The 17,449-nt window shown below is 43.9% G+C and overlaps 2 protein-coding genes across 2 annotated transcripts in view; both read right to left on the reverse strand.

Moving 5' to 3' along the window:
- LOC309549834 (uncharacterized protein) overlaps window positions 1–6,268 on the reverse strand; it is a gene marked incomplete at its 3' end in the record, with an annotated part of 34,704 nt that extends 28,436 nt beyond the window's left edge. The window contains exons 1-7 of the mRNA XM_082250334.1: window positions 6,146–6,268; window positions 5,884–6,018; window positions 5,674–5,752; window positions 5,460–5,557; window positions 4,904–5,045; window positions 1,758–1,908; window positions 737–1,196 (exon numbers count right to left, since the gene is read on the reverse strand). Coding sequence (XP_082106460.1) covers window positions 737–1,196; window positions 1,758–1,908; window positions 4,904–5,045; window positions 5,460–5,557; window positions 5,674–5,752; window positions 5,884–6,018; window positions 6,146–6,241 — 1,161 coding nt within the window. The 5' untranslated portion in view covers window positions 6,242–6,268. The remainder of the gene's footprint in view (window positions 1–736; window positions 1,197–1,757; window positions 1,909–4,903; window positions 5,046–5,459; window positions 5,558–5,673; window positions 5,753–5,883; window positions 6,019–6,145) is intronic.
- The window catches only part of LOC309550260 (uncharacterized protein), a gene marked incomplete at both ends in the record, with an annotated part of 1,652,360 nt that overhangs the window by 935,705 nt on the left and 699,206 nt on the right, over window positions 1–17,449 (reverse strand). The gene's annotated exons all lie outside the window — the stretch shown is intronic.

A 17,449-nucleotide genomic window follows, 5' to 3' on the forward strand; every position in this document is an offset into this window, starting at 1 on the left:
TGAGGAGGACAAAAAAGGAACACGGATGGTGAAGAGGAGTAAAGCTTTATGGGAGTGGAGTCCTATAGGGTAGGAGAGGAGGTGGGGCTACCCGAGCGTATGCTGCCATGGAGTCTGTCAGGAAATGTAATTTTTCCTAAAATACCTCAATCAGAAAGAACAGTGCAATACTGCACTATGGACACTAGATGGAGCGAAAGATCATAGGAAGGAATGTATGAAGTAAAATATAACCAACATTTCTCAAGACTGGATGAAACAAAATGTACTCAGCCAATGAAAGGTAATGACTCCATTTTTATTTTTCTACTGCTATCAATGGCCAACACGGGACAACACTTCATTCATGTCTTTAGTGATCTCTGATCTCCTTATGAAGTGTTTCTTACATGATGAAGATCAGCCATGGAGTATATCTGAGGTGTATATCAGGTGGTGCTTCTTCCCCACATGTCCACCAACATTCATATAGAAGACATTTCCCGCACTCAAGGCACTAATACACCTCCAGGGTTGTGTGGGATCCCTGATGTAGAGGAAAACAGGACTTCAGTGAAGAACAAATCCCTCACTCAGGACAGGAAGGTGGCTTCTCCCCCATGTGAGATCTCTGATGTCTGTAAAGATTGGACTTCTGTGAAAATCATTTCCCGCACTAAGGACAGGAATACGGCTTCTTCTCTTCATGAGATATCCAATGTCTGTAAAGATGGGACTCCTGTGAAAAACCTTTCCCACACTCTGGACAGGAATACGGCTTCTGCCCTGTGTGAGATCTCTGATGTGTGTAAAGATGGTCCTTCCGTGAAAAACATTTCCCGAACTCATTACAGGACAATGGCTTCTCCCCCGTGTGCAATCTCTGATGTCTGTAAAGAGGAGACTTCTCTGAAAAACATTTCCCGCACTCAGGACAGGAATATGGCTTCTCCCCTGTGTGAGATCTCTGATGTCTGTAAAGATGGGACTTCTGTGAAAAAAATTTCCCACACTCAGAACAAGAATACGGCTTCTCCCCTGTGTGAGACCTTTTATGTATAACAAGATCAGATTTTTGTACAAAACATTTCCCGCACTCAGAACAGGAAAACGGCTTCTCCCCTGTGTGATATCTCTGATGTCTGTAAAGATTGCACTTCTGTGAAAAACATTTCCCACACTCAGGACAGGAACATGGCTCAACATCCCTGTGAGATCTTTTATGAACATTAAGTTTGGAATTAGAATGGAAACACTTCCCGCACTCAGTACAGGAAAACCTCTTATCTGATGGAAGGACGGCACCGTCCCTCACAGTCTGAGGTTTGTCAGGATAAGAGAAATATGATGGTCCGGCACTGTCCCTCACAGTCTGAGGTTCCTCGGGATAAGAGAAATATGATGGTCCGGCACTGTCCCTCACAGTCTGAGGTTCCTCAGGAAAAGAGGAATACGATGGTCCGGCACCGTCCCTCACAGTCTGAGGTTCCTCAGGATAAGAGGAATACGATAGTCCGGCGCTGTCCCTCACAGTCTGAGGTTCCTCAGGATAAGAGAAATATGATGGTCTGGCACTGTCCCTCACAGTCTGAGGTTCCTCAGGATAAGAGGAATACGATGGTCCGGCACCGTCCCTCACAGTCTGAGGTTCCTCAGGATAAGAGGAATATGATAGTCCGGCGCTGTCCCTCACAGTCTGAGGTTCCTCAGGATAAGAGGAATACGATGGTCCGGCACTGTCCCTCACAGTCTGAGGTTCCTCAGGATAAGAGGAATACGATGGTCCATCTACTCTGTGTGGTGCCGAAAGGAGATTTGAGGTAGCCGGGTTTTCTCCTGGAATATACTGTGTGATGTCCTCATCTTCTACTTTACAGTCTGGAGACAAAGTGAGACAATCCTCTGAGGTTTTCCTCATCTCCCGTCCATCTACTAAAATAGAAATACAAAGATTATTATTAGACATCAGCAGATTGGTTCCCCTAAACCAGGACTCCGCCCACATCAGACAGCTTTGTCTTTAACAATAAACATATATGTGTAGCGCTATTCAAAATATATGACATTCAGACCCAAAGGTAATTATTAACATAATTATGTGGCATTTTCCAAAGTGATTAAAAAAATTGTGAAATCAAGATTTGTTACAGAAGTCCATATAAGTCCTTATTGAAAGGAAAATCAAAAAATTGTGCAAAAAAAAAAAAAAAAAGGGGGGGGGGGGTTATAAAAGAAAAGAACCACAAGTTCCAGCAAGTGGATACCACTCCGTTCCGAGATGGAAGAAAAGGGGTCACCCGTGGATGGATCACCATACACCAAAAAGAAGCTGCTTACCAGATATAAGTGGTCACCCAACTTAATGGATAGACCTCAGCACGCTCATCGCAATATAAAGACCCTGCCAGGTGTTGTTCGATTCAGGAAGTGGCACAGGAGACATTCAAAACCAGGTACTCAGAGGCCATGTGTACAAGGAAATGAACAGGGACATAGCGTGATACCGTAAAACCAATAACATTTATGAAAATCCAAAATACAAACTCACATGTACAACGACATTAGCAGACATGTATCCATAAACGCTGGAGAGATAAGTGCTGTGGCGTCCCCACACTCACTCACAAAGGACGGCTATGGGGGCGTGGTTGCGTCAAGTCTGACTCCAGCCAACGCATTTCGTCACAGGCTTGACATCGTCAGGGGCTTTTTGTCTCTGAGGATCTTACAATACCACCCTCAAGGTAACTAGTAAATGGTAGAGGGTGACAAGGTGTCCCAGGAGCCACACATCAAGTCAAGACCTGCTGTATGATAGTAAATGGCAGTCTCAGTCTGGACCTACGCCAGGCCACGCCTTGATGTGCGGGACACCTACTCACTATCTACCGATATAAAATGTCCAGCTGGTAGAAAATGGGTGTAACAAAAGAGAATCCATATTATGTGTATATATAGCAGTGGGTAGAGGGGATAGAGCAGAAGTCAGGACTATGTAATGTATAACAGAGTATATAGTGCAGGGGTCAAGAGTATGTAATGTACAACATAGAGTATATAGTACAGGGGTCAGGAGTATGTAATGTACAATACAGAGTATATAGTGCAGGGGTCAGGAATATGTAATGTACAATATAGAGCCATACTGCTGCCTGCTGAAAGGCTGGTCTGCTGGCATACCCTGGTTACTGAGAACTCACAGCGGCTTAGCCATCGGTGTCATTGGGTCCCTGAGGCTACCTATCTACACGTTGGGGGGAGTACATCAAGTGTCTACATCGTGCATTATATCTGTGGTCTGGTAAGAGGCTTAAGGCGTCTTTGGGTGTCTTGCTGGCATCTGGTGTATTTGGACCTATCTGTACTCTGCTGATTTTTATTTCAATCTGGTAAGAGGCTTTACGTTTGGTGGTGGCTTCTCCTTTTCTATCACTGGGATAGAAACACACGTTTATGCTGATCTTTATTTCAATCTGGTAATACACATCGAGTAACCAACGCAGGAACTCCATTTGATCACCTTGGCATGTGAACTTACCTCATCATATGACTCTTGCAATTTATAATTGCCCTTCCGGTAAGCACAATTCCTAAGGGACTTTGGAGGCTGTTCAGGATTCTCATTACTATTTTTTGACAATATTCACAATCTAAGTTCAATTTTGGGACATTCAATTTGTTGGACATTTATTTGTTGTTTTTTGTCACACGGCGCGACTTATTGTATTATGTATTATACAATATAGAGTATATAGTGCAAGCGTCAGGAGTATGTAATGTACAACATAGAGTATAATAGTGCAGGGGTCAGGGGTATTTAATGTACAACATAAAGTATATAGTGCAGGGGTCAGGAGTATGTAATGTACAACATAGAGCATATAGTGCAGGGGGCAGGCGTATGTAATGTACAACATAGAGTATATAGTGGAGGGGTCAGGAGTATGTAATGTACAATATAGAGTACATAGTGCAGGGGTCAGGCGTATGTAATGTACAACATAGAGTATATAGTGGAGGGGTCAGGAGTATGTAATGTACAATATAAACTATACAGTGTAAGGGTCAGGACTCATAACTCAGTCACAGCCAATGAACAGCAGAGTAAGTAACCCCGGGAGAATTGTTCGATCAGAGAGCGTACTAGACCTGGGCATGGGGAAGGAAATCTAAATCACATATCCCAGGCAGTGCCGGTAGAAGATCATCTATGGCCCAGGGCGAACCCCCCCCCCCCCCCCAAAACAACAAAAACAAAACATTGGGCGCTAATCTGCATGATTACCCCGCACATCCCTTCTAGCACAAATCCCGCCCCCCCCCAAAAATAAATTCTTACCCTTGTACAATTTCCCCCTTTATCATATCACCTATTCTAGTACAAACCCCCCAAAATTGACTCTCCTAGCACAAATCCCCTTCTCCCACCCCCCTCCCAACACAAACCCCCATGAATCACCACTACTAGCACACACCCAAATTTCCCTTCCTGTAACAATTCTTAGCCCCTGCTGCTCCTTAAATTCCTCCTCCCAACACAGATCCCTTTCCCCTCAATTTCCTTGCGGTGCCCCGCCCCCACCTCGCATGATACCACAGTGCCCAGGGCAGCCGCCCCTCCTGCCCACCCCTTGTCCCAACCCTGACCCCAGGTGCCTAGATCTAGTAACTCCTCTAGTGAAAACGAACATTTTGCTGCCAGCTGAACCCCAGAATCTCCATAAATCCAGTCTAGATACATAAATTGTGTCTGCAGCACAGAGAAGGAAGATTATTGGAGAGAAATACAGGAATACAGGACGGGGAACACAGCTCAGGAAAGTGACCAGGGGATTACAGGCTGATATCACCCAGTCCCCGCCCTACTCTGGACCAATCAGTGAGCAGTATGGGTGGAGGAATGTATTTAGTGTTAATGACCCACCTGTGCTGATCTCTGTAGGAGTGTCCTCCTCTATAAATGTCCCCGTTATTCCATCCTCCTCCATAGACTGCTGATCATCCCTCACATACGGCTCTTCTTCTTCTGCTTTAACTTCAAATTCTATATCGATTGGATCTCCACTCTAAACCAAGAAAATAATAGAAGAGGTCATCTGTAAAACATAAGCTTCAATATTGTGACATCACATTTAAAAAAATCACTTCAATGAGTCCATGTTCTAGATGCTCCGTCCCACCAACCTTGTAACAGTGAGGGATGGTGTGATCTTCCTGTGTGGAATCCCCGGAATACAGAGGACGGGGACATCTCTCTGGTGGGTTCCTGGTATTAGGTGGCTCCATCATATCCTTGTGTCCTTCTGAAAACTCCTCCATCACTCCATACTCCTCATCCTCCTCTTTATACTCTTCTTTAACATCAATATTATCATCCCCGAGGTTTCCACTCTGAATATATAATAAAAATGACATCAATGGTAACAATGCAGATAATGTACAGATCCTAATGATACTATCAGTGATTGTTCCTCATCTACCTGATGATGGTGGGGGATGGTGTGACCTTCCTGTGTGGAATCCCGGGAATACAGAGGACGGGGACATCTCTCTGGTGGGTTCCCATTACTGGATCCATCTGTAGGAAACACACACACTGACTGAATACATTGTTTCTATGTGCTTATCAGATGATGGGGGATCTAGGTGGATCCTCCGTACTGCTCTCTCCTTTACAATAAAGTCTCCTCTTACCCGGTGATGTGAGGGGCGGCTGATTCTCCATCATGACGTCCTTGTAGAGATCCTTGTGTCCTTCTAAATACTCCCACTCCTCCATGGAGAAATAGACAGTGACATCCTGACACCTTATAGGAACCTGACACACACAATGATACAGTCACCATCCAGACACATCCCTTGTCTGTTACTGGATAATGTCCCAGAATTCCCAGCACCGCTCACCTCTCCTGTCAGCAGCTCCATCATCTTCTTGGTGACTTCTAGAATCTTTTGCATGTTGTGTCTCTCAGGTTTTAGGGAGTCACATGGAGGCACTGTGATGGTCATATGATCACCTGACTTCAGAGGAGAAAATCTCTGTATTGAGGAACCAATAGGAATATCATGTTAGAATCCCAGAATCCTCCTCACCTCTCCGGTCAGGTCCGTGTTTTATTAATAGAGATAAGAGTGATGTCATGTGACCTCCCAGAATCCTCCTCACCTCTCCGGTCAGCAGGTAGATGATCTCCAGGGTGAGGTTTAGTATCTTCTCAGTCATGTGACTCCGGTCCTCCTCCATCCTCATTGGTGCCATCATTTGATCTATACAGGTCTCCTTGTAGACGGATAAATGAAGGTAAGAATTATTTGGATGGTATTGGTCACAATAATAGGATGGGGATGTGAGGGGGGGGGGGGGCGGTAATAGGAGAGTTGCTGTACATTAGGCTTGTGACGGTATCAGATTTTCATGCTGCGATTAATTGATTAAGGTTTTGCCACGGTATACGGTATTATCACGGTATTCTATTATTAAATTTAAATTATTAAATTTCCAACTCACTTCAATTTCATTGCTGAATTTAGGGGCTTTGGTTCACTTATGCACATTATTATATAGTCAGTCAGTACAGACTCTGTGAACCAGGCCTAAAATAAGTCATCAAGCAGTGTCTGGCCTAACTGGTGATAACTGGTCCTGGCGCTCGGCTCCGATCCGATGGCCTGGTCATTAAAAGGGCAAATCCTTGTGGTCAAGATGTGGTTAAACCTGAAGGAGGTGTTGTTTTTAAATTACTTTACTATTGCTTTAGGCCTGGTTCACATGTATGCGGGTTGGTGGTTCGCATGTATGCGGGTTGGCGGTTCACATGTATGCGGGTTGGCGGTTCACATGTATGCGGGTTGGCGGCCCACATTTGCACAGGCATAGCAGCCCATTGATTTGAACGGGCTGCTATGCCCTCATTTTCCGCAGAAAAAAGGTGCATGCAGCATTTTTTTTAAAATTCAGTGGCCTTGAAATCCATCCTGCTTTTGCACCATGCGACTAACCTGCAGTTCCTGCTCTGGCAAGCTTTCTGCATTTTTTGTATACGTGGGCACGGCATTTAAAAACAGTTTGCGTGTGCAGCAACTGCAGGTAAGTCGCATGGTGCAAAAGAAGGATGGATTTCATGGCCACTGCATTTTTTTAAATTCTGCATGCACCTTTTTTCAGCTGAAAACGCAGGCATAGCAGCTCAAGCCCATTCACATCAATGGGCTGCTATGCCTGTGCAAATGTGGGCCGCCAACCCGCATGCATGTGAACCACCAACCCGCATGCATGTGAACCACCAACCCGCATACATGTGAACTGCCAACCCGCATACATGTGAACCAGGCCTAAAGCAATAGTAAAGTCATTAATAGATAAAAACACCGGTCCTCCTGCAGGTTTAACCACTTCTGGATCGCAAGGATTTGCCCCTTTAAAGACCAGGCCATCGGATCAGAGCGCCAGGACCAATCATCACCAGGTAGGCCAGACACTGCTTGATGGCTATATAATAATGTAATGTGGGCTGCTATGCGTGTGTGTATATATATATATATATATATATATATATTAGAGCTGCACGATTCTGGCCAAAATGAGAATCACGATTTTTTAGCTTGGAATAAAGATCACGATTCTCTCACGATTCTCTGTGTAACAAAAAAAAAAAATTGGGATAACTTTACTGTTACGTTTTTTTTTTTTTTTTTATTCATTAAAGTCTATTAATTGCGTTTGAAAGACTGCTGCGCAAATACAGTGTGACATAAAATATTACAACAATCGCCATTTTTTTCTGTAGGGTCTCTGCTAAAAAAATATATAAAATGTTTGGGGGTTCTAAGTACTTTTCTAGCAAAAAAAAATGATTTTAACTTGCAAGCAACAAGTGTCAGAAAAAGGTCCAGTCTTTAAGAGGTTAAACTTCCTTTCTCCCTGGGAGAGGGAAGGAAAAAATACAATGTAATCACTTTTGTTTATAGTTAGGAGACTTAGGCTACATTCACACCTGAGCGTAGCGTTTTTCGCGCGTTTTTTACCACGATTTTACCGCGATTTTTGCGGCGATTTTTACCGCGATTTTTACCGCGATTTTTGTGCAGGCGTTTTTAGATTGAATAGAGATCAATGGAAAACGCCTGTAATCTGCCCAAAAAGAAGCTCATGTACTTTTTTGAGCGTTGGGCGTTTTGTATACAGCTTCAAAACCTTCAGATGTGAACAGGGGCCATTGAAATGAATAGGATTTGTCTTGTTGGGCGTTTTGAGAGCTGATCCTAGAGCAGAAAAACGCCCCAAAAACGCCCCAAAACGCCTACATGTGAACGGAGCCTTAATGCTGAAAGGCGTGAGTGAATGAGTCATCCAGCTCACTGAAATGTATCAATTCACAAGTCAGGCAGACTTGACAGAGAAACTCGGTATTTTAAAAATGCCACAATAACAATACCGTGGCTATGCAATACCGCGATATATCGAATTACCGAAAACCGGCATATGTCTACTGTACATTTAAGAACTTCTGTCCCCATGAGAATACATTTAGGCCTCTTGCACACTGTAGCTAGAAAAAGCTCAGTACAGATTTTTTTTTTTGCTAAAATACAGCCCATTAAGGCCTCTTGCACACAATACTCCTGTTTGAGCATCTACTTTTTCCAGGTGTTTTTTTTATGTATTTGAGTGTATTCAAGCGTATTGGTGTGTATTTGCGTGCATGAAGGCTTAAAATACTGACCAAAAATGCAGATTTTTCTATTTTGTTTTTACTGAAGAATGCACAGCGCTTGTTTACACACCTGTGTGCACAGGCACATTACAATTAATGGGTTTTATTTTAGCTCAGAAAAAAAAGAAAAAGCTGTACGGAGCTTTTTCAAGCTGCGAGATGCTCAAACAGGAGTATCGTGTGCAAGAGGCCTTCATCTGGACTGTTTCGGGTTTGTTACATCTTGGAGGACCTTGGACCCTCTTAGCCTGCCAGATCAGAATTTCCCTTTTCTCTGTTGGGTTTGTTTGGTTTCTGAGCTGGTTTGCAGCTGAAACAGAACTCCTCTAAGAACAAGTGCTCACCAACGAATGAAGGAATTCCCTTCTTCATCTTACATAATATTCCAGAACAAATCACATGACCAGTGGGACAATAAGATGGTTAAGATTGCCAGTTCTGTAAGGTCTGAAAAATAAGTGCAGGTGGGGTGGGAGGACAATCATAGACCCCCCGTCTGTCCCTCAGAGTCCCCTGAGCCCTCCAGCCCCCTATTCCCTCAGAGCCCCGAAGCCTGACTAACCCCTCAAGGTTCTCAGAGTCCTTCAGACTTCAGATACATTACATACAGAGGTACATACCTACATATATACAGAGGCCCCAAAAGTCTTCCAGCTTTACTAAACCCTCACATCCCCTCAGCTCCTCTCCTTCCCTCAGAGCCCTCAGTATTTTCCTCCCTCTGACACCAATGATGGAACATATTCTTCATGGCAGGCTGGGGAATGTTTTCCTCCTCCTGACCAACAATGTAAGGGGCTCTATGCTCCATACTCCTGACCCCTGCGCTCCATCATTGTGTTGGCTGCATATTGTAATGATTGCCCATTGGCTGCCTGTGTAGTGTAATAATTGCCCTTTGTAGGCCATGTATGGTCAGGATTAGAGATGGGCTCGGACGTGGTTGAGTTCACACGTGCCCGATCCCGCCAGGAAGCCGACACTGCAGTCCACTAATCACAGGTAGTGATGTCGCGAACCTAAAATTCGCCGTTCGCGAACGGCGAACGCGAACATCGGCAAATGTTCGCGAACCGGCGAACCGGGCGAACCGCCATAGACTTCAATAGGCAGGCGAATTTTAAAACACACAGGGACTCTTTCTGGCCACAATAGTGATGGAAAAGTTGTTTCAAGGGGACTAACACCTGGACTGTGGCATGCCGGAGAGGGATCACGCAAAAAAAAGTTCTTAAAAATTATAATTTTTTGATAGAGAGCCAATTATTGGAAAAATTAAAAAAAAATAAAAATAAAAAATTTCTTTGGATTTAGCATCTGGGGGGTCTAAAAAGTGTACCTGTGAAGTTTCAGCTCTGTAGCATGTCCAGAACCCCTAAAAAACAGCATTTGTCTTATATTTTGAGGAATATGGCTTCTCTGCGGCTGGCTTTTTCTCTTGCAGGCATTTATCGGGCATTTTTTTAGGCAGGCATGTCATTTTTTGTATTTAGTGTCTGGGGGGTCTAAAAAGTGTACCTGTCAAGTTTCAGCTCTGTAGCATGTCCAGAACCCCTAAAAAGCAGCATTTTTCTTATATTTTCAGGAATATGGCTTCTCTGCGGCTGGCTTTTTCTCTTGCAGGCATTTAGCGGGCATTTTTTTAGGCAGGCATGTAATTTTTTGTATTTAGTGTCTGGGGGGTCTAAAAAGTGTACCTGTCAAGTTTCAGCTCTGTAGCATGTCCAGAACCCCTAAAAAACAGCATTTTTATTATATTTTCAGTAATACGGCTTCTCTGCGGCTGGCTTTTGCTCTTGCAGGCATTTATCGGGCATTTTTTTAGGCAGGCATGTCATTTTTTGTATTTAGTGTCTGGGGGGTCTAAAAAGTGTACCTGTCAAGTTTCAGCTCTGTAGCATGTCCAGAACCCCTAAAAAACAGCATTTTTCTTATATTTTCAGGAATACGGCTTCTCTGCGGCTGGCTTTTTCTCTTGCAGGCATTTAGCGGGCATTTTTTTAGGCAGGCATGTCATTTTTTGTATTTAGTGTCTGGGGGGTCTAAAAAGTGTACCTGTCAAGTTTCAGCTCTGTAGCATGTCCAGAACCCCTAAAAAACAGCATTTTTCTTATATTTTCAGGAATACGGCTTCTCTGCGGCTGGCTTTTTTTCTTGCAGGCATTTAGCGGGCATTTTTTTAGGCAGGCATGTCATTTTTTGTATTTAGTGTCTGGGGGGTCTAAAAAGTGTACCTGTCAAGTTTCAGCTCTGTAGCATGTCCAGAACCCCTAAAAAACAGCATTTTTCTTATATTTTCAGGAATACGGCTTCTCTGCGGCTGGCTTTTTTTCTTGCAGGCATTTAGCGGGCATTTTTTTAGGCAGCCATGTCATTTTTTGTATTTAGTGTCTGGGGGGTCTAAAAAGTGTACCTGTCAAGTTTCAGCTCTGTAGCATGTCCAGAACCCCTAAAAAACAGCATTTTTCTTATATTTTCAGGAATATGGCTTCTCTGCGGCTGGCTTTTTTTCTTGCAGGCATTTAGCGGGCATTTTTTTAGGCAGGCATGTCATTTTTTGTATTTAGTGTCTGGGGGGTCTAAAAAGTGTACCTGTCAAGTTTCAGCTCTGTAGCATGTCCAGAACCCCTAAAAAACAGCATTTTTCTTATATTTTCAGGAATACGGCTTCTCTGCGGCTGGCTTTTTCTCTTGCAGGCATATATATCAGTGGTGGGTGGGCAGTGGCACAGTACACTCTCTGTGGACCTGACAGCAGTCACTGGCACCCAGGCAACTGCAATTTAAAAAATATATATATATTTTTTTACTTTGCAAGCTGCTGTGCCACTTTATATATCAGTGGTGGGTGGGCAGTGGCACAGTACACTCTCTGTGGACCTGACAGCAGTCACTGGCACCCAGGCAACTGCAATTTAAAAAATATATATATTTTTTTTTACTTTGCAAGCTGCTGTGCCACTTTATATATCAGTGGTGGGTGGGCAGTGGCACAGTACACTCTCTGTGGACCTGACAGCAGTCACTGGCACCCAGGCAACTGCAATTTAAAAAAATATATATATTTTTTTACTTTGCAAGCTGCTGTGCCACCTTATATATCAGTGGTGGGTGGGCAGTGGCACAGTACACTCTCTGTGGACCTGACAGCAGTCACTGGCACCCAGGCAACTGCAATTTTAAAAAATATATATTTTATTTTACTTTGCAAGCTGCCGTGCCACCTTATATATCAGTGGTGGGTGGGCAGTGGCACAGTACACTCTCTGTGGACCTGACAGCAGTTACTGGCACCCAGGCAACTGCAATTTTAAAAAAATATATTTTATTTTACTTTGCAAGCTGCTGTGCCACCTTATATATCAGTGGTGGGTGGGCAGTGGCACAGTACACTCTCTGTGGACCTGACAGCAGTCACTGGCACCCAGGCAACTGCAATTAAAAAAAAAATATTTTTTTTTTTACTTTGCAAGCTGCTGTGCCACCTTATATATCAGTGGTGGGTGGGCACACAGTGGCACTGCAGTGGGCACAGTACACTCTGTGGACCTGACAGTAACTGGCAGCCCAGGCAACTGCAATAATAAAAAATATTTTTTTTTTTTCAATTTATTGCAACAAGATGCTGTGCCACCGTATATATATCAGTGGTGGGCAGTGCACTGCAGTGGGTACAGTGCACTCTGTGGACCTGACACAGCACTCACTGCAATTATGACAGAGGAAAAAAAAAATATTTTTTAAAATGCAAGGTACTGTGCCTGTGCCACCCGAAATGAGTGTGGTGTGCACACAGTACAGTCTGTGGTAGGTCTGTGGCCTCTCACACACAGCGGGCAGGCAACTGCAGTGTACAATAGATATATATAGATATATATATAAAGAAAAAACTCTATTACCTTACCAGCCCTTAAAAGGGCTTTTGGGGACACTATATATATATATATATATATATATATATATATATATATATATGTATATATATAAATAAAAAAAATCCTCAATTACCAGCCCTTAAAAGGGCTTTTGGGGACACTAGATAGATATAGATATATATATATATATATATATATATATAAAGAAACAACTCAATTACCAGCCCTTAAAAGGGCTTTTGGGGACGCTAGGTATATATATATATATAAAAAAAAAAAAAAAAACACAAATACCAGCCCTTAGAAGGGCTTTTTGGGGTGCTGATATTACAGCAGTAGTGGACCAAGAACACTGCAAGACCAGGAACACTGACTAACTGTCCCTAGCTTAACAGCAGCAGCAGCAGCAGCAGCAGCACTCTCCCTACTCTCACTACACACACTGCTTCAGAATGATCTAAGATGGATGCTGCCCTTGCTTATTTATAGGAGGTGGGAGGGTGTGGGAGGGAGGTATGCTGATTGGCTGGAAATGTGTCTGCTGACTGTAAAGTTCAGGGTCAAAGTTTGCCTCAATGATGTCTTATGGGGGGCGGACCGAACATCGCATATGTTCGCCGGCAGCGGCGAACGCGAACATGCTAAGTTCGCCGGGAACTGTTCGCCGGCGAACAGTTCTATACATCTCTAATCACAGGCAGTGAGACATTTACTGATCTGTGCAGCTGCGGATTGGGAAATGTCTCACTGTCTGTGATTAGCGGAGTGCAGTGTCGGCTTCCTGGCGCGATCGGGCATGTGTGAACTCGAACACGTCCGAGCCCATCTCTAGTCAGGATGGTCATTGTCTTGTCTATTTATTGTCAGTGTTGTTTGTTTAGAGGAACATATTACTAGAATTTATCTCCAAAATGAAGAGAATGTTCCGGCCCCGAAAGTGGGGTAATGTTAACTAACGCTGAAGGGGTTAATCTAGGTTTCCACACTATATATGTGTGTATCATCATCTGCTGGAGATAAAAGAGGTCACAGTGACTATGGAGGAAGAGGACGGACATGAAGGGGGGTTACTGGGTGTAAATAGAAAATAAGATCTTATTACCTCCTCTGCTGCCTCTTCCAGCAACGTCTTCTCTCTACTTCCTCCCAACTCACCTCTCACCCAGAACTTCCTGTCTGTACCTGACATCACTTCCTGTCTGTATTCCATAGAGACTTCCTGTCTGGGTAGAAGTGAGATCACCACCTTGTGGAGCTCAGTGGAACTGCAGCCCTGAGAACCGTCTGGTAGTGTGAACACGGCCTTGTGCTGTGTGTGTATGTACTGTATATCCTTCTCCTTTCTCTCCTCCCTGAGTGTGTATGAAGAGGCGGAGCTCCTGCTGGAACAGCAGTCGGAGGAGGAAGCCGAGTCTAGGAGGGAGACTGACAGAAAGCGCAGCAGACTTGCAGGAGTGAGCGAGGAGGATCCAGTTCCTTTACCATCGGAGGTGAGGAGAGTGTGAAGGAGGTTTGTGACTCTGGTAGATGAAAAGCTGGGAGTCATATTGCTCTGGTGAGTGGGGAAGCACTACTAGGGGGGCGCCCTCACCATCACGTGTGTAAGAGGTGGAAGAAGGCGTGGCTACATTACAGCTGGCACAGTTTGGAGCACGGAGAACTTTCACACCTTATCAACTTTTCATTCATTTGTGGATTTAATTTAGCAAAATAAATTCATTGAAGTAGTTACAAAGTGGAAGCAGTGGACTTGCAGAGAACACTATATTGAGCACACAATATTGTATAATTACATGAATTTTCACAGGTTTTTAGTTTATTTAATATAGCTGCAACTATTATGATATGAATGAAGTAGATGTGAAGTGGAAGCAGTAGATCTGCAGAGAATATTATTTTGAGCACCTAACACTTTATAGATGAATGTATCCACATATTTTAGTGTGTATGTACAGTACACTGATCTGCCATAACATTATGATCACTGACAGGTGAAGTGAATAATATAGATTATCTCATTACAATGTCATCTGGAAGTGGGTGGGGTATATTTGGCAGCAAATAAACATGTTCTCCCTGAAGTTGTTGTTTTTTTAAAGCAAAGAAATGGGCATTGCAGTTTGTTGTGTATGGGGCTGCAAGGGATGTGGGTGAAGAGATGGCACCAGGATGCATTATGGGAAGAAGACAAGCCGGCAGAGGCAGTGTGATGCTTTGTCTGGTGGAGTTCTGGTGGGTGGGTATAATGTTCTGGTGGGTGGGTATAATGTTCTGGTGGGTGGTATAATGTTCTGGTGGGTGATATAATGTTCTGGTGGGTGGGTATAATGTTCTGGTGGGTGGGTATAATGTTCTGGTGGGTGGTATAATGTTCTGGTGGGTGGTATAATGATCTGGTGGGTGGTATAATGTTCTGGTGGGTGGTATAATGTTCTGGTGGGTGGGTATAATGTTCTGGTGGGTGGGTATAATGTTCTGGTGGGTGGGTATAATGTCATGGTGGGGGGTATAATGTTCGGGTGAGTGGTATAATGTTCGGGTGGCAAATGAACACACAACTTAGTAAGATAAATGAAATGAAATAAAGGAAAAATAATTTCACCACCATTTTATTCTCAGCAGAGGAAATAGATACTAATAGGCTGCAGGAGATCTGCTTAATTTCAACCACCTCCTTTTCTCTTATCAGATCTCCTGCAGCCTATTAGCACCCATTTCCCTTTCTGTGTCTCAGTAGATCCCCTGCAGTATATTAGCACCCATTTCCCTTTCTATGTCTCAGCAGATCTCCTGCAGCCTATTAGCACCCATTTCCCTATTAGAGAATAAAATGGCGGTAGTTCCAATGTTTTATGTCACACGATATTAGCGCAATGGATTAGGAAACAGAAAATGTCAGTAAAAAACCAAGTGCAGGTAATTTTGGGGTCACAGACACAATCTATCCCCCAATTCATAGATTCCTAGAGAAGAGTTTGTTGTGGAAGTGAAGTTGGGTACAAGTCAATGAAACCCCCGACACTCCCAGCGGAGAACAATGAAGGAGATTACTATTCCAATCCTCCAACCAGTTTTCTGGCTGGGAAGGTATGGGAGTCAATATTTCCCCAGCTGACCAGGAACAATGAAGGAGTTTACTATTCAAATCCTCAACGACTAGTTTTCCCACTCGCTATTTCCCCAGCTGGCAGGGACAAGACTTCTTATAGAGTGTCAGCTTCTTGCATCGTCCAGCATCAGGAAATGGGTGATAAATACAATGACCCCTCCCCTTATATCCATAAATCCCGCCCTCTTATCATCAAAGTAAAAGATGTGACAACATCTGTGATAAATCGACGCGTTTCACCTCATCAGTATCCAGTGATCAACCATAAAGTGACATCAAAGTCCAGTCAACGTCTCCTTTATACTTCACTAAATTATATCTCCACCAATAAATGTCTCCAAACCCTCCAGAGCTTCTTCCTCCATATCTCAGTATATGCTCCAGCAAACCATGTGTAGTGGACTACAAAACACCTCCTTCCCCAAACACCAATCCCGTGCTTTCTTGGTGCTCACACTCAGATTGTGCGCTCTCCAGACCTCCATCACTCTCCTAATAAGTGGCTCCAAAATAGCTTTGGAGGAACCCTGACTGAGAAAGGCTGGACTAGGCAGTAATATATTTCTATCCCCCTTGGTGGGAGTGGAGATGACCTGTCTATAAGGATATACAATACATACACACACAGCACAAGGCCGTGTTCACACTACCAGACAGTTCTCAGTGCTGCAGTTCCTTTGAGCTCCACAAGGTGGTGATCTTACTTCTACCCAGGCAAGAAGTCTCTATGGAAGACAGACGGGAAGTGATGTCAGATTCAGACAGGAAGTTTCAGGTGAGAGATGAGTTGGAAGGAAGTAGAGAGGAGACGTTGCTGGAAGTGGTAGCAGAGGAGGTAATAAGATCTTCTTTTCTATTTACACCCAATAACCCCCCCCCCCCCCCGTCATGTCCGTCCTCTTCCTCCATAATCACTGTGACCTCTTTTATCGCCAGCAGATGATGATATACACATATATAGTGTGGAAACCTAGAGTAACCTTGTATAATGCAATAATGGAATCTATGATCTGCATTTTTATATCATATTACCAGTTATTGATGATTATAAATAAAGTTTATATGAATTTAGTGATATATGATGATATAGAAGATGCAATTCTGGGCTATAAATGATCTAGGAATCTGGGCGGGGGGAGGGGAACACTTTTTAAGACCTCCTCACCTACCAATAGCCCTCCTGGACAAAGATTGGTGTTTTCCAGTCCAAACACATCGGATATCACCAGGTTAGGAGAGCGCCCTCTCTATTTACATCTAAGCGTAATCCGGCCCCTCATCCACCGGAGTATCTGTGACCGGGACCCTGGTGGTGGATTCGCTCTTCTGCTCCTTATGCTGGTATTCCCCATTTACTGCTATAGAGATGTCTGTTGATTAACAGGCCCCACAAACTCTGTAAAAATGATTACATTACACAGGCAGCCAATGGGCAATCATGACAATATGCAGCCAACACAATGATGGAGTGCAGGGGGCAGGAGTATGGAGCCCCTTACATTGCTGGTCAGGAGGAAGAAAACATTCCCCAGCCTGTCATGAAGAATGTTCCATCAGTGTCAGAGGGAGGAAAATACTAAGGGGTCTGAGCAGAGGCTTAACTAGAACCTTCAGGGCCTTAGTGCAAGAAACCATGAAGGGCCTCCCTGACCCACTGGTCCCAGGCCCTCTCCGTCAGTTACTTTCCCATTGGCTAATGTTGGAGGGTGCTGAGCCCACATTGGGGGCAGATCAGGGACAGCAAGGGGGCTCTGTATGGAGGGGACTCTGCA

The sequence above is a fragment of the Pelophylax lessonae genome (genome assembly GCF_965119305.1).
Source record: "Pelophylax lessonae genome assembly, chromosome: 3".
Taxonomy (NCBI): Eukaryota; Metazoa; Chordata; class Amphibia; order Anura; family Ranidae; genus Pelophylax; species Pelophylax lessonae.